Raw genomic sequence first — 24,040 nt, forward strand, 5'->3', positions numbered from 1 at the left:
TGCTTTCTAGATGAGCACATAGTGAGGCCAATGAAACATGAAAGGATTCTTGTGTAGAGTTTTGCACAAAAAGTGAAGCAAATCTGAATTGTGACAAAATAGGGGAATTGTATTTGTAGTTTCGTGAAATGGGTCCAGACCTATAAATACCTGAGGGTGCAGCTGGATGATAAATTGGACTGGACTGCCAATACTGATGCTCTGTGTAAGAAAGGACAGAGCCGACTATACTTCCTTAGAAGGCTGGCGTCCTTCAACATCTGCAATAAGATGCTGCAGATGTTCTACCAGACAGTTGTGGCGAGTGCCCTCTTCTACGCGGTGGTGTGCTGGGGGGGCAGCATAAAGAAGATGGATGCCTTATGCCTGGACAAACTGGTGAGGAAGGCAGGCTTTATTGTAGGCACGGAGCTGGACAGTTTGACATCCGTGGCAGAGCGATGGGCACTGAGCAGGCTCCTGCCAATAATGGAGAATCCACTGCATCCACTGAACAGGATCATCTCCAGACAGAGGAGCAGCTTCAATGACAGGCTGCTGTCACTGTCCTGCTCCACTGACAGACTGAGGAGATCGTTCCTCCCCCACACAATGCAACTCTTCAATTCCACCCCGGGGGTAAACTTTAATATTATACAAAATTATTGTCTGTCTGTTATACCTCACTCTTTAATTTAATATTGTTCTTTATTAGTATACTGCTGCTGGATTATGTGAATTTCCCCTTGGGATTAATAAAGTATCTATCTATCTATCTATCTATCTATCTATCTATCTATCTATTTTGGTAGATGGTGGTATGGTTTTGGGATTTTTAGTTAATACTTTTGGTAATAATATGTAAGCAATCGAGAAAAACTGTAATGTGCAACTGGGAAGGAATTATTTTTAAAAATGTGTGCTGTGTAAAGCCTTCATACTATATAATTACTTAAATGATAATTAACTATGTCAGACATACAGGATAAATAAAGAATTTTCAAATTATGGTATGCCTGGTCATCCTGCTACTCATTTTACAGCTAGATGAATATTATTTTGTTCAGAAGAAACTGAGGATTTGTTTATAGAAGATATCAAGGGCTTGTGCTTAATTTTCTGGACAATTTATGCTAAAGGTTTGCTTCTTACAGTATCTTATACAAATGTCAGTATTTTATAGTAGACAGTGTTGCTTGCAGTAGTTTTGGCATGCCTTGAGCACTTAATTTGCTAAGAGATTCCACATTCTCAGTCCACAAAATTATAGTTTTACAGTCACACATTATAATCCGTGTAAATCATAAAAGCCCACCTTCTTTCCAGAATCACAAATAGCATGATGCTATAATAGTCAAGTGTTAACTGCATTTAAAATTTTCTACAAAATTAAAATAAAAGCTGATTGAAATAATCTGTTAGTGGAGACTGGAGAGTACTGCATCTTCTTATTTATTGGGTCACATTATGGAAATCATAATAAGTTAGACATGGGGACTCCTACATTATAGCTCTGGTCAATTTGTTGGTCCCTGACTCTTCAAATTCAAAATACTTGCACATGAAGGAATGTAGTGTAAGCTGCAAAAAGGTCCTGAAATATCCATGCAAATGTAAATATAAGATTGTGCTAAAGTGATGGTCTAGTAAGAAATGTTAGGATTTGATATGCAAAAAATCCTAGTAAAATACTGACTGCCTGCTTTAATAATATTCGTTAAAATGAAGTTCTCTTTGATTAAGGTGTTGCCAGTAACTTATTACATGGGAATGACACTGGTACATTTATTCACTGGAAGACTCTACTTGTTATTCTAGGCCAAATTTTCCCACACACCAGCAAATTAATTCATTTTTTTAAAATTAGATCAATTAAATCAGGATGTTGATCTACCTGCTACTTTCCTGCTGAGATAAAAAGCCTGTGCATTCTAAAACTGTTCTACTCTTGATTGTTTTTCCTATTTTGTAAACTCATAAATAAATAGATATCGCTTAACTTATCACTTTAAACTAACAGTAAATAGACTGCTGTACTTGTCCTGCAGAACTTACTTTAAAACTAATATTTTTAGTTTGGTTTTAGATTATGGGTTATATGTTATGTGTTGTGGGTTGTAAAGACACACAATATAAATAATACACAAACAACAACCAAAACAAAACTAAAAAGAATAAACTGTATACAATATTAAGCAACCTTGACGTGACAGCACTTTCTGTCTCATTGCTGTATTCAGTTTAAGGAGGTCTCCCTAAATGTACAGCTTGGTGAATTCAAAGCCCCAACCATCCCCAAGAGTGACTTACTGATGCTGCTTTCTCCAGATGCAAACCTGCAATGGAAGAAATATGAATGATATCAGCTGGCATGGTGGCACAGCTCTTGGGATCCTGGTTTAATTCCCGACTTTCTCATTGAGTGACATGTATGTTCTCTGTATGTATGCCTTCCATATCCAAAAGACCCTACACTGGTTAGATACACATAATTGTGAAGTATATTTGAGTGGACTGGCATACATTCTTGAGTTAATTCCTGTCTTATACCCCATGCTGCTGGGATCGATTTCACATCTATGCAGTCCAAAGTTGGGTTAAACAAGTTCATTAAGTGAATGTATTGTTGGATAGATGTGCATAGATTATACCTGTAAAGAACTGGGCCCCATCATGGTCTGGTGTTGGTTCCTTTACTGCAGCTGATGCTTCATGCAACCAACTCTGCGATGGAAAAAAAGTTCTGAAATTGCATAAATGAAAGAATGACCTGTTGGGGGAGATGATATTATGGGTGTACAGTTTAGTAGGCTGTATTGATGAGTCTTATACTAGACAAATCTTTCATTTGTAATGTTGAAACAAAGTAGCAATGAATAAAGGAGACACCAAAGCAAATGACACGAGATGAAGAAAGTCTTGACAACAGAAATTTCAGAAACTGACCTTGTTAAATTGTACGTGTGTTACATCAGTGGTTCTCAAGTTCTGTCCTGGGGGCTCTCTGTAGTGGCAGGTTTTGTCCTAACCAGTTTCTGCTATTAATGAATGGAAGTTCTTCTTTACGTAAGCAAACATGTCCCAGTTTCTGTGTTTTGATGTCAACCCAGAAATGACATAATTGGGTTTGCTAAATTTTTAATGGAAGTAAACATTAAACAACAGCAAGTATCAATGTATGTTTTTAAGATTTCATCAGCATTAGGTTAGTTTTCATTCCTTGTTTCTCTTTTAACCAATGAGCTAGCCAATTATAATACTGTAATTATTGTCATTTGATCTACGTTCATTTGTAGTTGTTTTTATTAAGATACAATTAAGTAAGCCATCCCCACAGAAAATATAAATGACATTAAAGATTTAAAAACTTAACACTATGAAAAAACACAAACATTTCTAAATTTCTTATAACTGTAAATCTCACTCTGCTGAACTGTTTTGAATTCAGAATTAGAGAAGGAATAAAATTCAGCCAATTAAGCAATGATAAAAAAAAATAAAAACCTGACATCACAGGGGATCCACAAGACTGGCATTGAAAAGCAATGGGTTAGGTCAGCATTTCTCAACCTTTAAGTATTTGTGACCCAAGTTTTTATAACACTTTCAATCGCGCCCCCCCCTAACGTTTTTTGAAAGGAGCCCACTACTACCAATTTGTTCTTCTTTAATTAATAATATATCATAGATGCATATCTTATTGTACCTACTTAACTTTTATCGACATTTATCTAACTCTATATTTATTTTTCTAGTATCAGAATATAGTTTAAGTTCATTTGTTTTGGTTTCAATAGATGTATTTATCATATTTTTTATTCTTGGTTTCTTTTTTTCACATCTTCGCGCCCCCCTTTTTGTTACTTCGTGCCCGTCCCACAGGTTGAGAACCACTGGGTTAGGTTCTATTATCTTATTTCTGAGCTTCCAAATGTTTCTTAAAATATGCAAAAGCACATTATGAGTGTTAAACCATTTAACTTTGCAACATGTCATTTGTGAACTTACCTATTTACATTGCATTTTTGTTTTTTTCACTCTTAGAAGGGTAATCCTATTGTCATAGTGATCCATATAGACATTTACAACTGGTAGGTGGTTACTACAACTTAAGCAGAGCAGTATATATTTTTGCCATTTCCAGTTATGGGTCAATAATCGAACAAGAAAGGAAATAATTGAAAAATTAATGAGTGGACCAGCTGCACACATCACTAAAGCTAATCGTGTCCAAGAATTGAGGTCTGATTTCAGGATATGAAATTACCCTCCCATGTATTAAAATCTCATCCTCCGGTGCTCTCAGAAAGATACAGGACAGCTTGAGGGAACAACATTTTCTCACCACTTTTAATGGTTAACTTTCACCTCTGTCTTTGCTGACATCCCTTTATGCTGAATTCAGATTCCCTCTTTGGTAACCAGGAGGTGTACAGCTCTCCAAACTCTGGACAACAGGCCAAGTGTTGCACACAATACACCTTCATTCAGCTGTGGGAAATGCTTTTATCTCTCTCCCGACAGCACAACACATTAAAAGCACTAAATGGCACCAATACACTGTCCCTCTTCTTTCTCTGTCTTTCTCTCTCTTCTTCTTTCATCTCCACTCCTCCTCACAAGCTTTGTCCTCCACCTCCCGACTCTGGCTCCTTGAGTTATGGCAGCTGGCCCCTTTTATAGCACACCCGGAAGTTTTCCAGGTGTTCCATAATCTCCTTGTGTGGCAGTAGCCCTCAAGGGGCCTCAGCTGTTCTCTATGTGGCCCCTGGTAATGGCCACCGGCCCCAGCAGGGATGAGCTTCCATACTCCAATCCAGAGCACTGTAGCCCACCAAAGGGGCTGCCCTCTGTTGTCCCAGGGGAGGTATTGCCCTGTGCAAGCTCCTTCCCACGGTACTTCCGTCTCAGGCTGGTAAGAATTCTGGCTGGCCTTTACACCTCTTTAGATTTTTTGGGAACACAAACTTGAAAGTATAGTTTAGTCTTCCCCCGGGACCTATAGACTGAATTGGGTCATACGCTTTACTGATGTTATCTATGAAATGCTGAATGAGTTATCTTCTAAAGTTATAATGCTTTGCTTCAGTGGGCATTCTGTTTCTGCCACCAATCCCTCTAGTGTCCAGTCTCATTGATGTTAAGTGAATGTGTAACACTGAAAACTGGAACTAAATTTATTTCTTCTGATTAGTGTAGGTAAAAGAAGGATAAGGCAATTTTATTATTATTGACTCATGTCTTTAGTATTCAAAAAACTATGTTTTATATACAGTAATTTCTATATCTTGAATATATATATATATATATATATTTATTTTTTTTTTTTAAACAATGATTGCATAGTACAGATTTTTGGGAAATTGGTGACAGCTAGCATATACTTTATAGGTGTAATGAATGGACAAAAATGAAAATTATTTATTGATAGCCACTAAACATTTGAACATAACTGAAGTAATTCCCATTGAAAATTACAATCTTTACTAGTTTAAAATATAAAATTAAATATATTCTTAAAAATGCTTAAAGTTATTTCTACGCTGAAAATGAAAGAACTTTAAAGACACGTTTCAACTGTATAGCCTTCATCAGGTGTGCCAAATTATAAAACTGCAAGAAAAAAAATGTTCCAACCAATGTCCGCCAACAAAAGCACACATGAAAAATGCAGCCAGTGAAAAAAAGTGCAGGAATTTGAATTTGTGGACAACTATGAAAATGACAAATGTTAACATGTTATTAGTTTTCAGTTGAGTGCCTTGTGATGATATGCTTGCTAATTTAAATGAACTTGTGGAAACTCTTCCTCTTGAGCTAGAGGTGTCTAAATAGTAGTGCGCTATAAACAAGATACCATCATATGAAGTTTTGACCATACTGACCAATCTGATGTATTAAACAAGATATTTGTGGCTTAATCACCACTTGTAACACTTAATACCAACATATGGAGGGGTGCCACTTTTAGACTTGGTTCAAGGAATACAAAAAATGTGTTGAAATAAACAATTAATGTGGTTTTGTGATTCCTCTTCTTTTGAGTATAGTATTTATCCTTATGTTATATGTTTTGTTCTACCACATTTACATTTCATATGAATTTTTTTTAATAAAAAATATCTTTCCAGTAAATAAAACTACCCCAAGGAGGTTACTAATGGCATGCATTTGTCAATATGTACATTTTTTTCCTTTACGCATTTGTCACTTTGCTCTTTTACCTGCATGCTTTTCATACAAACTTTTTTCCCATACAAATTTATCATGGTGCCCTGTAAAAAGTAATATGTACAGTTTCTCATTCTAATGCATCAAAATTCTGAATCACTGTTAATGCTTATGAAAGGAATTAGAGTTTATTTTTTCTAGGCATTGTACAGTATGTACGTGATAACACTAGAAAACAGGACAAAGTGAAGAGTTGGGGCATCCAAAGATTTGGGGTGAAATACCTTTTAATGAATGAAAAGAAAAAAAAACATCAAATCCAAACTCAGAATCAAATGACGCCAGCCTTCTGTTACACAGTATTAGTTACTCATTGAGAAATATTCTGAAAAGGAGCCCTGTCTCCCATAGTTGTGGGTCCAAGAATGAACAGCCTTTTCTAGTGGTTGACCAGTATGGAGGATTTTGGATGGGGCAGAACTTCCGGGGAAGTTAGGAAAATGACGTCAGTCAGCTCCAGGGTGATCTTCAGAACTGCAAAAGAAAGGGATGAGGGTGTTGACTGCACCCTCTCTTGGTCTGGAGTGCTAAAACTCATGTTATCAAATCCTTGGAGGTGTCCCCTAAGTACTTGTGCCTGACAAAGTGATTTATAAATTTATGTTATTTTCAGTTGATAATTAATAACATTCTTTTGTTTTTCTAACAGTTTTCAAGATTTCAATAGTTAATTTGCATAGATCACATTTTTTCATAAAACAGGAGAAGGATATCATGACGAGGGCAGAAATATACCTTTTAAAAACAAACCATGTTGGGGTTGTTTATACAAACAAGACCTACATCCAAAGATTTGCATTTTGCTAACTGAAGAAAGTTTCTACTGTTTGCCATTTTCCTTTACTCTGTTTCATCAAAATAAATCTAAATGGTGTAAAGTTTCTTCAGTGTAATACACAAACTTGAAAGTATAGTTTAGTTTTCCCCCAGGGACCTATAGACTGAATTGGGTCATAAGCATTACTGATGTTATCTATGAAATATTGAATGAGTTATCTTCTAAAGTTATAATGCTTTGCTTCAGTGGGCATTCTGTTTCTGCCACCAATCCCTCTAGTGCCCAGTGTCATTGATGTTAAGTGAATGTGTAACACTGAAAACTGGAGCTAAATTTATTTCTTCTGATTAGTGTAGGTAAAAGAAGGATACGGCAATGTTATTATTATTGACTTTCATGTTATTAATATTAAAAAATAAATAAAAATTCAAAAAGTTATGTTTCAAATACAGTCATTTATATATCTTGTTAGGATGTTTTGAAAAAATGATTGCAAAGTACAGATTTATATCCTCACAAATGATTGGTTTTTTTTTTTCCTGGCATGCTAAGCTCTGTTTACTTTGAACCAATGATCATTTTATTTTTTGGTGTTTTCCAGATTTTCTTTTTTCATTTTTTTTTCCCTGTTTTCGCATACTGACATTGTTCAATGAACAATATGTGGCAAATTATGATGTTCATTTCTGATAAAGGCAGTGATCCAAATGTAATAAATTTCAAACTGCTCTGGATTCAAATAATTCTTTTGCATAAGAAAGGTGGAATTGTAACTAAACAATAGCCATGTTATTAAAACCTCTTTGAAGAAAGAGGTCCTCTTGTGTAATTTAACAACTTTATTTTATTTTTTTCCTATTACAGACCTGAGAAGAATGACAGCTGGTTTCATGGGCATGGCAGTTGCCATTATTCTGTTTGGCTGGATTGTCGGAGTCCTTGGCTGCTGCTGGGATCGAGGCCTCATGCAGTATGTAGCTGGTCTTCTCTTTTTGATGGGAGGTAAGTGTTTTAAGTTCATAACCCCAAAAATGCCACTGTCTGGCTGTTTGCTTAGAAAGCTTGTAATATTGAAAAATTATGTCAGAAATATTGTATTTTATAATATGGAATGAATACTGTATTTTGTACGCACACTTTGTATGTTAGGCTATTGAACTGAAGGTAACTGACTTCATTTCTATAGTGCATACAAATTAAACTCACATTTCAAGGCTAAAGCAAAATCTAAGGTTTCAGTTCAAGCCTGCACTGGCAACTCTTGTGAAAGATTACATTGAACTGAGCTGTCTAGAGCCGCTTTCACACTGGCAGCTTATAATTTCCCTTTTTCTCATCTCAGGTTGTAATGCATTATGGGAGTTTCATTTTGCATTTCCTTTTTACAAAAGCAGCTGGACTCTTAATAAACTTTAAGAGCTTGCTATCCAAGCTTGAAAAAACACTGTAACAGCTTACTTTGTTTGTTTGTTGTTCTTTATGCATTGCCTTGGTTTTCAAGGCGCAGACTCCAAATTAGGACATTTTGGACATATTTGCCCCTTCTAGGAAGCAATGATGTGTAGCTGAAGGGTCACAATGAATAGCACCAAATGCCACTTGAGTTCTGCCCATTCCATACAGTATGCTGTAACATTTTTTTAACGTTTCTTTAAATCAAGCTTTTCCCTCACTATCCTTCTCATGGCCCTATGCCACTGTCTCTGGAGTCATTTATTGCAATATGGTTTCATCAAGATAGTCTCTTTCCATTACACCACAATCTCAACCTTCCTGACTTTGTTTCTTTGTCATATATGAAGCTGAATAAGATTGTTGATATGTAACTTCCAGTATTGCATCCACTGTGGGCGGCCAAGGGTCATAGCCAATGGTTGTTATTCTGTCAATCACTGCAATATGGCATTGTAAAGACATAAGGGATTGGACAATAAATTATTGTTGATATGCATATATTGTGATCACAGACACAGTAAACCATCACACATTTTAGGATAAAATAAAGGCTTTAGGCACTTCCCAACAATCCATATGTCCAGTAATGAGTAAAAATGTATGTCAGTTTTTTGAAATTTGCAAATTGGTGACTTTATATTTTATTAGCTGCGCTACATGTCTAAGATGGGTTCAAATCTAAGTAATCACAGTTGATCTAGGCGTTAATGTTTCCATGCAATGCATATGTCTCTGTTTTATGCCTTTTGGCATGGGATTCTAAAAAGCAGTGATAATCTATTGGAAACACACAGACATAGCAACTGGTCTGACACACAGACAGACACAGAGGCACTTATCCTTTTATTAAGGAGAATTGCCACTTACTATTCATATATTTATATGTTTCAAAATTTAAAACTCCACCAGTTAAATTGAATTGTTTATTCTTGGTTTTAGTTTTGTAGTTTGAACCAGTAACATTTTTTCTAGAAGGTAAGTGTTTAGCCACTAAGTCACATTGTCTACCATTAACAGATGGTATCTGCTGTGCAGAAATATGTAAAAATCAATGGACACTGTGATGCAACATTTAACAGTATAAATTTAATTCAACCACAAGGGTGATGTGTGGAAAAAACTGCATTATACATTCGGCTCCAGCTATGTAGTACATTCATCAATCATTAACATACAGATTTAAGGAGAATTTGTGCACAGAGAATAGTTTTATCAATGATACAGATGTCATACACCTTTTCTGTGCTGTGATTTCTCCTAAAGTTTAAAGTAGCACTCATGTAAGAAACGAAAATTTTATGTAATATATACTCAAGCGGGCAGCACGGTGGCGCAGTGGTAGCGCTCCTGCCTCGCAGTAAGGAGACTTCCCGGAGCTTCCCTGTGTGGAGTCTGCATGTTCTCCCCATGTCTGCGTGGGTTTCCTCCCACAGTCCAAAGACGTGCAGGTTAGGTGCATTGGCAATCCTAAATTGTCCCTAGTGTGTGGGTGTGTGTGACCTGCGGTGGGCAGGCGCCCTGCCAAGGATTTGTTCCTGCCTTGTGCCCTGTACTGGCTGGGATTGGCTCCAGCAGACCCCCGTAACCCTGTGTTAGGATATAGCGGGTTGGAAAGTGGCTGATTGACTGACTGACTATATTCAAGGAGTTACATGCTCCTAAAAGTTGTACTCCCTGTGTGTATGTATGTATATATATATATATATATATATATATATATATATAAATACAGTATGTGTATATATATATATATATATCTATAATAATAAAAAGGCAAAGCCCTCACTGACTGACTCACTCACTCACTCACTCACTCTCTGACTCATCACTAATTCTCCAACTTCCCTTGTAGGTAGAAGGCTGAAATTTGGCAGGCTTATTCCTTACAGCTTACTTACAAAAGTTAAGCAGGTTTCATTTCGAAATTCTACACTTAACGGTCATAACGGTCGATAACGTTCGACAACGTCCACCATGTTGAACTTTTTTATTTATGGCCCCATCTTCAAAAAATTTGGTAGGCGGCTTCCCTGCGCTAACTGAAACTGATGTACTTACTTATTTCGATGGTATGACGCCACTGTCGGCCGCCATATTGAACTTTCCAAACGTCACTAATTCTCCAACTTCCCGTGTAGGTAGAAGGCTGAAATTTGGCAGGCCCATTCCTTACAGCTTACTTACAAAAGTTAAGCAGGTTTCATTTCAAAATTCTATGCGTAACGGTCATAACGGTCAACAACGTCCGCCATATTGAACTTTCTTATTCATGGCCCCATCTTCACGAAATTTGGTAGGCGGCTTCCTTGCGCTAACCAAAACCAATGTACATACTTATTTCGGTGGTATGACGCCACTGTCAGCCGCCATATTGAACTTTCCAATGTCACTAATTTTCCAACTTCCCGTGTAGGTAGAAAGCTGAAATTTTGTACTTATTTCGGTGGTATGATGCCGCTGTCGGCCACCATATTGAACTTTTAACAGAAACCGATGTCCGTACTTATTTCGTTGGTATGACACCACTGTCGACCGCCATATTGAACTTTCCAACGTCACTAATTCTCCAACTTCCCGTGTAGGTAGAAGGCTGAAATTTGGCAGGCTCATTCCTTACAGCTTACTTACAACAGTTAAGCAGGTTTCATTTCGAAATTCTACGCGTAACGGTCAACAACGTCCGCCATGTTGAACTTTCTTATTTACGGCCCCATTTTCACGAAATTTGGTAGGTGGCTTCCCTGCGCTAACCGAAACCAATAATACTTATTTTGGTGGTATGGCGCCACTGTCAGTCGCCATATTGAACTTTCCAACATCACTAATTCTCCAACTTTCAGCCTTCTACCTACACGGGAAGTTGGAGAATTAGTGATGTTGGAAAGTTCAATATGGCGCTGACAGTGGCGCCATACCACCGAAATAAGTACGTACATTGGTTTCGGTTAGCGCAGGGAAGCCACCTACCAAATTTCATGAAGATGGGGTTAGCTTTCTACCTACATGGGAAATTGGAAAATTAGTGACTTTGGAAAGTTCAATATGGCGACCGACAGTGGCATCATACCATCAAAATAAGTACGTACATCGGTTTTGATTAGCGCAGGGAAGCCGCCTACCAAATTTTGTGAAGATGGGGTTAGCCTTCTATTTACATGGGAAGTTGGAAAATTAGTGACGTTGGAAAGTTTAATATGGCGGCCGCCTACCAAATTTCGTGAAGATGGGGCCATAAATAAGAAAGTTCAACATGGCGGACGTTGTCAATCATTATGGACCGTTATGACCGTTACGTGTAGAATTTCGAAATGAAACCTGCTTAACTTTTGTAAGTAAGCTGTAAGGAATGAGCCTATATATATATATATATATATATATATATATATATATATGCCAGCAACAATATATATGACAAAACAATTACATTGTCAATCATGTTACGTTATTATTAAAATGTTTCCTTTTCTTTTTCATTACTTCTTTAACTACTTCTCCTCTGCAAAGCGTGGGTATTTTGCTAGTATATATATATATATATATATATATATATATATATATATATTGTGACAGATTTGAGTTTTCTCGCACCCTTGTACCCTCAGACCACTCGTCAGACACCAGATAAAAAGTCCAATTATTATTTATTATAATAATAATGTGCACAAAGCACGCTCCTCTCCACAATACTCAATAAACAATACAATAATCCAATCCTCCAAACTCCCAGATGCTTAGCCACCCTGCCTCCCAACTCAGCTCGTCCGTCTGGGATTTCCCACAGTCCTTTATACTGCTCAACCCAGAAGCGTTTCACCCTCTCTGTCCATGTGACCTGGAACACTTCCGGGTCAGATAAAAAAATCCTTTTTTCTTCACCCAGGAAGCACATCGTTCTCTTTGTCCATGTGACTATGACGTACTTCCTGGGCGTAAGGCAAATAGTCTCTGGGCCTCCCTGCAGCGACTCCTGGCAGCCCCCATGATATCCAGCAGGGCTGTGAATAAAGACTCCAATGTCCATAATGCCCTGCTGGTCTTCGGGGCACCTCCATACTGCAGGGAGGGCTCCACCTAGCGGCGTGGGGGTATTGGCTGGGATGAACAGCTGTATATATATATAGTGAAGAAGGGGGCTCTGCATACCCCTGGAGGATGGGGTCACTCCTCCTAGGCTCCCACTTGAACGCTGTTGCAATGGGAACAAATACAGTTTGCTTTTACAGTTTGCACAGCACTTCGTATATTTAAAACCCTGAACAGCAGCTGTCCTTTTTTGCTCATTGCCTTGTCTCACTTCTCCCCAAGACATCCTCTGCTTTATGTTTTACTAGCAGAATACCAAGGCCATGAGGAGAAGTAGTGTGTTAAAGAAGGTACGAAAAGAAAAGGAAAATTTGAAAAACAACGTAACTTGATTGTTAATGTAATTGTTTTGTCATTGATATGAGTGTTGTTCTCATATCTATCTATCTATATATATATATGTTGTTTTCATATCTATCTATATATATATCTCTATCTATCTATCTATCTCTCTCTCTATATATATATATATATATATATATATATATATATATATATATATATACCCGCTTGGCAGCGAGAAGTAGTGTGTTAAAGAAGGAAAGAGAAAGAAAAGGAAACATTTTGAAAATAACGTAACATGATTGTCAATGTAATTGTTTTGTCACTGTTATGAGTGTCGCTGTGATATATATATATATATATATAGCAAAATACCAGCAGCAGCGATGTCATGTGTTAAAGAAGTTATGAAAAAGAAAAGGAAACATTTTAAAAATAATGTAACATGATTGTCAAAGTAATTGTTTTGTGTATTTGGCGGCAGCGTCACAAAGTTTTTTTCGTCTAGCTGCATCAGAAAATGTACCACAACGTCTGACATGCCTCCTTTTTAGTGTTTTCTCACAGCTTGGATTGCTGCTGTCATATATATATACACACACACACACACAAACACACACACACACACACACATACATACATATATATACACATACATATCTTCATATCTACATATCTATATACATATCTACATATACACATATATATATGTATAGAGAGATGTGTTCGCTGACGTTATGATCGCCTTTTGAGGACAGTCGCGGTGGGTCTTGTGTAAACTGGTGAGACGTCCTTGCCATTAATCGGCTGTGATGGCACTGTCAGTCCTTCACTCCTGTGCGTATCTTCATAATCCGAGCTGAGGACCTCATAATCGTATACGTGCAAAAGAAAGTGTGAATCGCCTTAATATTATTTTGCCGTGGTGTAGAAAAGGGGTCCCGTGTTTGCACTTGTCTGGGCTATAGCGCAGGGGGAGGATGAAAAAGTGCTCACTTTGACTTAAGGCAGAAGCGCAGTCAGCGCCTCAAAGGCCGGCACAGCTATGCGCTGGCTGCTCGACTTTTGCTGGGCAGGAGACCACAGTTTTGCAGACACGCTCATGATATCAAAAGTCTCAGCTCTTTGGAGGTCATTCATATATATATATATATATCAAAATACCCGCCCCTCGCAGCGGAGAAGTAGTGTGTTAAAGAAGTAATGAAAAGAAAAGGAAACATTTTAATAATAACGTAACATGATTGACATTGTCATGAGTGTTGCTGTCATATATATGCCTGCCTAAATAAGTCACCCTCACTTTGCTCTTACATTATTTACCGTTCATTTAATCACGGCTAGTGGCGGAAAAATTATAAAATGGAAGGAGGATGGCTTTACCAAAACAATTATTGATGGCTTAATCGATTATTCATAAAGCTTGAATTGGTGATCTGTTTTTCTGTGTTAACCTCATATTTTTTTCATACTTCTTCTCAAACTAAGGTGGTGCGAGGGTAAAATGAATCGGGATGCGCTGATCAATGTAATCGATGTACCAGGAAATCATGCATTGATAAAAGCTCCCTTTGCTTGTAATGCAAAGTGTGATTAAATGCATTATTTTTAACGTTATGGAGCACATGCATCAAGCTTCTCAGCTGTGCTTGTGCTAAGAAAAGGAAAGATTTTAAAAATAACGTAACACGATTGTCAATGTGACCTTTTGTAAGTAGTGCCTGGAGGATTCAGTGTGGAGAAACTCTATAGAGACAGCGTGTGTATTAACTTGTGGATTTTTCTGTGAGTATTTGGTGGCAGTCTGACGTGTTGCTTCGGAAGACGGCGTTAGCTGCAGAGCTCAGCTCAGACCGAAATTAGATGAATGGGAGGGGAGATGATGACGTGACTCCCCACCCGCCTTAACTGTCAATCCCCCACAAACACAGTCTCGAATTTGCATAAGCACACCCCTTCACCTACAATTTTAACTTAGTTATAAAGTGATCAAAACTCGCTTATATCCCGCGTCCTCTCATTAAACTTGTATCCCGCATTACCTGTGGGCATGTGAAACGCCAGCGTAGCCTGTCTATGAACTTAATTTAAAGTTTAGGTTTACACCTTGCTTTCTTTCCGAGGTAGCAGCAGTTATGAATATGGTAGTATATGTCACTCGCTCGCTTCTTATTGTTTCGCTGCCTTCTCAATTATATAATGCATGTTTTCTTAAGCGCTTTTGGAGGTCTTCCTGGTTTTCTACGCACTGCTGACAGTCAGTTCACGTGATTACGGAGAGGCGTGATGATGTCACACGAAACTCAGCCCCCCCACGTCATTCCAGCTCAACTCCATTACAGTTAATGGAGAAAAATACCTTCCAGTTATGACCATTAGGCGTAGAATTTCGAAATGAAACCTGCCCAACTTTTGTAAGTAAGCTGTAAGGAATGAGCCTGCCAAATTTCAGCCTTCTACCTACATGGGAAGTTGGAGAATTAGTGATGAGTGAGTGAATGAGTGAGTGAGTGAGTGAGTGAGGGCTTTGCCTTTTATTAGTATAGATATATATATATATAGATATATATATATATATATATATATACAGTTGCCGGTCATATAATTAGAATATCATGACAAAGTTTATTTATTTCAGTAATTCCATTCAAAAAGTGAAACTTGTATATTAGATTCATTCATTACACACAGACTGATCTATTTCAAATGTTTATTTCTTTTAATTTTGATGATTCTAACTGACAACTAATGAAAGTCCCAAATTCAGTATCTCAGAAAATTAGAATATTGTGAAAAAGTTCAATATTGAAGATGAGGAAGAGAAAACATTACTATTTAACTCACAGATATCAAGGACTGTGTTTTGAGTTGATCATGCTGCAGAGAGCTATATGATTTGTTCCTGATTTATGCAGAAAAGGAGTTGGGCTGTGTGCACAGCATTAAGGGACTAACTTTTATCATTTATAGGAAAGGCTGACCTCTGATACTATCAGAAGACCCTGTGAAGAATGTAAGATCTTTATGGACTATAAGAATGTTTAAATTGATTCTAAGTGTGTATAATTAGAAGGGTTTATTCCTTAGGAATGCAAATGGCTGTTTGTTTCAGGTTTTAAGAACATTCCAGTATATCATAAATTAAGATTTAACCTAAGCTATGTATAACCTCAGAATGAACTGCTAGGGTTTTTTTTCTTTTCTAGGATATAAAAAAGAGAACAGGTTTACTTTAGATAAATCCAAATCAGTTGACTGAGTTGGAAAGAGGCAGTCTCACATTTTCTCTACTCACCAAGAATTAAGAATAAAGAAATTATTTTTAATTTAATTGGGTTTAAATTCTTCCATTGTTTTTGACTTCAGCGCTCACAAAGACACCTGGTGCCACAATCTAATCAGCTAATTAACTCAAAACACCTGCAAAAGCCTTTAGATGGTCTCTCGGTCTAGTTCTGTAGGCTACACAATCATGGGGAAGACTGCTGACTTGACAGTTGTCCAAAAGACGACCATTGACACATTGCACAAGGAGGGCAAGACACAAAAGGTCATTGCTAAAGAGGCTGGCGGTTCACAGAGCTCTGTGTCCAAGCACATTAATAGAGAGGCAAAGGGAAGGACAAGATGTGGTAGAAAAAAGTGTACAAGCAATAGTGATAACCGCACCCTGGAGAGGATTGTGAAACAAAACCCATTTAAAACTGTGGGGGAGATTCACAAAAATTAGACTGCAGCTGGAGTCAGTGCTTTAAGAACCACCACGCACAGACGTATGCAAGACATGGGTTTCAGCTGTCGCATTCCTTGTGTCAAGCCACTCTTGAACAAGAGACAGCGTCAGAAGTGTTTCGACTGGACTGCTGCTGAGTGGTCCAAAGTTATGTTCTCTGATGAAAGTAAATTTTCCATTTCCTTTGGAAATCAAGGTCCCAGAGTCTTGAGGAAGAGAGGAGAGGCACAGAATCCACGTTGCTTGAGGTCCATTGTAAAGTTTCCACAGTCAGTAATGGTTTGGGGTGCTATGTCATCTGCTGGTGTTGGTCCATTGTGTTTTCTTAGGTCCAAGGTCAACACAGCCATCTACCAGGAAGTTTTAGAGCACTTAATGCTTCCTGCTGTTGACGAACTTTATGGAGATGCAGATTTCATTTTCCAACAGGACCTGGCACCTGCACAAAGTGCCAAAACTACCAGTACCTGGTTTAAGGACCATGGAATCCCTGTTCTTGATTGGCCAGCAAACTCGCCTGACCTTAACCCCATAGAAAATCTATGGGGTATTGTGAAGAGGAAGATGCAATATGCCAGACCCAACATTTCAGAAGAGCTGAAGGCCACTACCAGAGCAACATGGGCTCTCATAACACCTGAGCAGTGCCACAAACTGATCGACTCCATCCCACTACGCATTGCTGCAGTAATCCAGGCCAAAGGAGCCCCAACTAAATATTGAGTGCTGTACATGCTCATACTTTTCATTTTCATACCTTTCAGTTGGCCAACATTTCTAAAAATCTAATCTAGGCAACCCTGGCACTTGCCTGTTCGGCACCCCCTCCGCTGGTTCCGTGTCCCTCCTGTTGTTGGAATTGACGGAACCGCCTGCACTCCTTTCCTCTCCGCTTACCTCAAGGATTCCCTCTGCACCCAGCACCACGTCCCATCCTATCGGAGGAACCGGCAAAGCCTCCAATTCCTCCTGTCGCTCTGGGATGCCCTGATGGTCTGAGTCTCCTTATTGAAAAGAAAAAGCCTCCTTCCCATCTGCGTCCCTGTAGAGCAGCGCAAGACTGCTGCTGACTTGGGGTGGAGGGCGCTAGGACCTGGGGCACTCAACAGCCCGTGTCCTGCCAGCCCCCTCGCTGTCTCTCCCCTCACCACACGCGCAGCCCCCTGCGCCGCATCCACTGTCGGAGGACTGCTTACTTGAAACTGATCGTTAGATTCACAGCCGTTTTCAGCAGACCCTCCTTCATGCTGTACGGGGACGGCTGAACTCGCCTTCCCCGTCGTACACCTCTGGCTGAAGAATCCAGCATCGCGCTGTCTGATCACCTTCAGCAGCTCTTTGAAAGACTCGACCGCCTTCATCTCCAGTACCCACAACTCTGCCCGGAGAGCACGTAGCACTTGCGACACACGCTGCTCCGCGGGCTGAAGGCATGCCTCCAGCTCTGACAGAGCAGCCAGCAAAGACAGGAAGTTAACCGACGCTGAGCCTACCCGTCAGCCCCAAACGCCGGCAACTTCCTGTGGGCCTCTTCATCCGGCCCAATCGGGTCTCCCCCCGGCACGTGATGGACATTTCTTCATCCCACCTCTCTCCAGTCATCGGCAGGCACGCAAGACACACCATCCAATCGTGTGCCTGTCAGGGGGAGGGACTTCTGGTCCGTGGCCATTTTGACTCCCCTCCTGCGGTGGAGACATGCTTGCCAGCAGCCTTGCTATTGCTGTAACTGCACCGGCTCCTTTTTACCAGCTCCCTCAGGCGACACTGTGCCATCAAAGCCCCGCCGACCAGCATGCGTCTGCCACTGACACGCCGGCCAGCTGCCTACTGGCAGGGAACTCACCTCCCGGGTCCCGTCCAACCAAGGAAACGTCCTTGGTGTGGCCTCCATAGACGCGATGCTGTCCCGGGCGCATCTAGCAACGGTGAACCCACAGGAACCTGCTGCAGTCCGGCTCCACACACCGCCGATCCATCGTTGGGGAAAACAGCTCTCCCACGGCACGTGGGTGGGATCCCCTGCTGCGCCGGGCCGTCCACAACAAGATTTTTGATATCAGGTCTTGAACCAGACGGAGCATCCTGCCAGCTACGCCAGATGTGGACGCGGCCCGAACACAGACAGGCGGACATGTTGTTTTTCACCACCATACGTTTATTTACAACAATATTTACAGTAATACAGTGCACACAAACCCCAAACACAGTCCTGGCCACACAATGCCTTCCTCTTCGGGCCGCCTCCACTCTCTCTCCTGCCTTGTCCTGCTTCCACCCGACTCCAGCCCCGAATGAAGGGAGACAGCCCCTTTTATATCATCCCGGATGAGCTCCAGGTGTTTCCTGGCATTCCTGACAATATATATATATATATATATATATATATATATATATATATATACACACACACACACACACACACACACACACACACACACACACATATATATACATACACATAAACATATATATACATATACAAATAAACATATATATACACATATACATATACATACATATCTACATATATTCACACATACATGTACACACTCATATATATACATATATACATATTATATATATACATATACATACATATATATATATATATATATATACACTCTTTGGGGTGCGAGCAGCTGTTGCTGGGCGTGCCAGAATCCATCAAGGAAGAAAACAGAAAAACATTATTTGTACTAATTCTTAATTTATCTATCCATTCCTAAATAATTAAATGGGCAGGCTATTTCGTATCAGTGCAATACGCAGCTTGTTAAAACGGATGACTTCCACTCTTACGTGCACGTAGTGCTGCGTGGGCATTATGAACTATCGTATCTATTCAAGTTCTATTTAAATTTTAAATATAAGTAATTTTTATTTAGTCGACAGAAATATCTTTGGTAGGAATGTAAGTTAAATTTAGTCATCATTGCATACATTTTTCTTCACCATAGAAATGTAAAGACTAAATTCAACTTACATTCCTACCAAAGATATTTCTGTCGACTAAATAGAACCTACTTATATACAAATAGAAATTGAAAAGATGAGCGCGCATTTTAGATCTGCTTAACGCGCACTACATCGAGCCCCGTGCTATTGTGCTCTGGCCTGCCTGCCTCAATAAGTCACCGTTGCTTCGCTCTTACTTTTTTACTGTTCATTTAATCATGGGCCTCTCTACAGTTTTGTTTATTTTCGGGTTGTAATGTTCATTAAATTTACGTATTATCTGGTCCATTGGCGGACCGTGCATCTCATACCTAGGCCTTCAGTACTGCTCTGTCTGAATCAACCCGTCCCTCAAAAACTAATTTATGGTTATAAAAACCATCTTAATATGCAGAAATACAGTATAAAGAGCCGCTGCATCGCAGATAGATAACTCCTGTAGCCACAATACATGCCTTTATTGAATAGACAAAACAGGAGTGAACAAGTTCATTTCTACTGCAGCCACTGCCACGACACACATAAAAAACATCAATAATAACTTATAAACTTGCAATATTATTTTGGAAAATCGCAACATTTTGCTCACACAAAAATTCGGATTATTTGTAAACAAAATCCACCCTCCTCTCTTTCCTCAAAAACAGTTCAATTACTCTGTCGTACGGATTATCCGTGAACCTCAGTTCCATCAAAAAGTCCCTTTCTATCGCCATCGAAGCTAATGCTGAAAATCGAACCTGCGGCTTATATCCAATCAATGGGTCTGAATACGGTGACGTCGCCGTATGCCTGCTAGAGGGCCTTACTGACACCAACTCAAAATCTGATTGGTTGAAGCAACAGGTTAATCAACATTTATTCTGTGTTAAAGTGCATGCACAACGGATTGCAAAGTTCTTTCTGCCTGGCAACAAATGATGGCTGAAATGTGATTGGTTAAATGGTTTAATACGAAAATACATGCCTGGAAGCAGCACAACCATCGGAAAAGCTATGAAAGGAAGCGGACAGACTATTTGGAATTATTTAATAAGTATTCATGGACAAAATATAATTAACATCAGTTTGTGATTCAGATATTTTTACTTATGAATATGCTAAGCACAGTCCTTCACCCACGAATATTTACCTTATATGGGCAGGCACTCAATTACGTGGGAGGCGTGATGATGCAAGACACAACTCCGCCTCCCACAGCAATCGAACTGCAGTCTATTACAGTATATGGACGAAAAAATAGGTTCCAGTTATGATCATTACGCGTAGAATTTCGAAATGAAACCTGCCCAACTTTTGTAAGTAAGCTATAAGGAATGAGCCTGCCAAATTTCAGCCTTCTATCTACACGGGAAGTTGGAGAATTAGTGATGAGTGAGTCAGTCAGTCAGTGAGTGAGTGAGACGCAGACACACAGGTAGCACGAGAGAGAGCTGAACGCATTAAGGTAGGAAGGCGGTTAAAGAATGCACTGGTCTTGATTTTGTTTTCACTTCTGTTTCCAGCGATCTGTTCGTAGCGTGCATTGTTGCAATGTTATTTTTCTTGGTGGTTTATTAAATTACGGATTTTTTCAAGTGTTCATTTTTCCCCTGTGCTTAAAACTCATTAAAATGTGCTTTTAGCCAGCGGTTGGTAGCGCTATAGCTCAAACTATTGCAGAGTTAGTTTTCTCTGTTGTTCAAGGTTTTCTCAGTGTTATTCAATGTTTTTACATTTAGTTTATATTTACGCTGTGCATTCTATGGTAGAATTATATTTGTGCTTAAAAACTTCAAAAATATATATTTACATACAGTTCATATGGTCTGGAACGGATTAATTGTATTTACATACAGCCCTATGGGGGGGAAATTGCTTCGGTTCACAACCAAATCGGTTTACCTCCAAATACGAACCTGATTGAAAGAAATAATGATAATTAAATCCTTGATGACAGCAACACTCATAACAGTCACAAAACAATTACATTGACAATCATGTTACATTATTTTTAAAATGTTTCCTTTTCTTTTTCATAACTTCTTTAACACACTACTTCTCCGCTGTGAAGCGCGGGTATTTTGCTAGTATATTAATAAAAGGCAAAGCCCTAACTGACTCACTCATCACTAATTCTCCAACTTCCCATGTAGGTAGAAGGCTGGCAGGCTCATTCCTTACAGCTTACTTACGAAAGTTAAGCAAGTTTCATTTCAAAATTCTACGCGTAACAGTCATAACGGTCGATAACATCCGCCATGTTAAACTTTCTTATTTATGGCCCCATCTTCACGAAATTTGGTAGACGGCTTCCCTGCGTTAACCAAAACCAATGTACGTACTTATTTCGGTGGTATGACGCCACTGTCTGCCGCCATATTGAACTTACCAACGGTCTTTGTTACTTATGGGCCCATCTTCAAGAAATTTGGTATGCGGGTTCCCAACGCTAACTGAATCGTACTTACGTACATATATACGTCCATAGCCTGCAGCTCGGTCGCCGTGTGAGGCACCGTTGGCACTCCTGAGCATAATCTAATTTTGAAGGTTGGGGCACCAATAATGTTACTGAGAAACTTACAGCCAGGAAACTTTATAACGGCACGAGACTTCAGGTCACGTGTCTGCAAAAGAACCTAATTGAGGCAACTATTTTTACTGGCAGTGGCTCAGGGGAGAGAGTTTTTATTCCTCGCATCCCCGTTATACCCTCTGATCTCCCATTTCAATTCAAACGCTTCCAATTTCCAGTAAGGCTCTGCTTCGCAATGACAATTAATAAGTCTCAAGGACAGACCCTACAAAAGGCTGGCATTGATTTGAGGCAAGATTGCTTTTCACATGGCCAACTGTACGTTGCATGCTCAAGCTCAGCGCACAGCTTGGTCATATTAAAACCAGAGGGCCGAACTGACAACGTGGTATACAAAGAGATCCTAAAACAAATAATTACTGGTATATTTTCCCCCAGTTTAAAAAGGTTTATTTTTCTTCTTAAAAAAAATTTTAAGGCAGTACTTCGCCGCTGCGAAGCGCGGGTATTTTGCTAATATACCTGTATAAATACAATTACAAATGCAGTAACATCTGAAAGGGAAAATTTATAATGGTGTTTGGGTGACCGTTAAGTTACTGCAGAAGCCATCAAAAAAGCCTGTCTAAATATATCCTATAAAAGGGGAACATTTTCACAGTTGTCCACCTTTCAGTCTAACACTGATGCCTGAAAGAGCAAGTCCTTATTAGAAACTGCCATAAAAAAGTGCGCTAATCCATTTGAACCACAGACGCTTGTACCGTGCTTTGTTATAATATATATATATATATATATATATATATATATATATATATATATATATACTGCTAAAAAAATTTAAAGGAACACTTTTTAATCAGAGTATAGAATCAAGTCCATGAAACGTCTGGGCTATTGATCTGGTCAGTTAAGTAGCAGAGGGGGTTGTTAGTCAGTTTCAGCTGCTTTAGTGTTAATGAAATTAATAACAGAGTGCACTAGAGGGGCAACAATGAGACAACCCCCAAAACAGAATGGTTTAACAGGTGGAGGCCACTGACATTTTTCCCTCCTCATCTTTTCTGACTGTTTTTCACTAGTTTTGCATTTGGCTACAGACAGTGTCACTACTGGTAGCATGAGGTGATACCTGGACCCTACAGAGGTTACACAGCTAGTCCAACTTCTCCAGGATTGCACATGGCCAGAAGGTCTGCTTTATCTCCCAGCACAGTCTCAAGGGCATTGAAGAGAAATCCAGGAAACAGACAGTTACTCTAGGAGAGCTGGACAGGGCCGTAGACAGTCCTTAACCCATCAGCAGGACTGGTATCTGCTCCTTTGGGCATGGAGGAACAGAATGAGCACTGCCAGAGCCCTACAAAATTACTTCCAGCAGACCCACTGGTGTGAATGTCTCTGACCAAACAATCAGAAACAGACTTCATGAGGGTGGCCTGAGGGCCCAACGTCCTCTAGTGGGCCTAGTGCTCACTGCCTGGCACTGTGGAGTGTGATTTGGCATTTGCCATAGAATACCAGAATTGCCATTTCCACCACTGGCACCCTGTGCTTTTCACAGATAAGAGCAGGTTCACCCTGAGCACATGTGAGAAATGTGAAAGGGTCTGGAGAAGCAATGGAGAATGTTATGCTGCCTGTCACATCATTCAGCATGACTGGTATGGTGGTAGGTCAGTGATGGTCTGGGGAGGCATATCCATGGAGGAACGTACAGACCTCTACAGTCTACACAACGGCACCTTGACTGCCATTAGGTATCGGGATGAAATTCTTTGACCTATTGTCAGACGCTATGCTGGTGCAGTGGGTCCTGGGTTCCTCCTGGTGCACAACAATGCCCGGCCTCTTGTGGCAAGTGTATGCAGGCAGTTCCTGGAGGATGAAGGAGTTGATAGCATTGACTGGTCCATATATTTATATATGTATGTATATAATTCAAATGTAACACACTCACTCACTTATTTACTCATCAAAACACTGTTTCCCATTTAGTTTAAAAGCTGAAATTTGGCATGAT

The 24,040-nt window shown here is 39.5% G+C and overlaps 1 protein-coding gene across 3 annotated transcripts in view; it reads left to right on the plus strand.

Annotated features, from left to right (window-relative positions):
* tmem178b (transmembrane protein 178B) overlaps positions 1–24,040 on the plus strand; it is a 716,562-nt gene that overhangs the window by 663,851 nt on the left and 28,671 nt on the right. For all 3 annotated transcript variants that reach the window (XM_039769470.1, XM_039769469.1, XM_039769471.1), the window contains exon 4: positions 7,853–7,990. In XM_039769470.1, the coding sequence (XP_039625404.1) occupies positions 7,853–7,990 (138 nt within the window). The remainder of the gene's footprint in view (positions 1–7,852; positions 7,991–24,040) is intronic.

This window comes from Polypterus senegalus, chromosome 11 (genome assembly GCF_016835505.1).
Source record: "Polypterus senegalus isolate Bchr_013 chromosome 11, ASM1683550v1, whole genome shotgun sequence".
Classification (NCBI taxonomy): Eukaryota; Metazoa; Chordata; class Cladistia; order Polypteriformes; family Polypteridae; genus Polypterus; species Polypterus senegalus.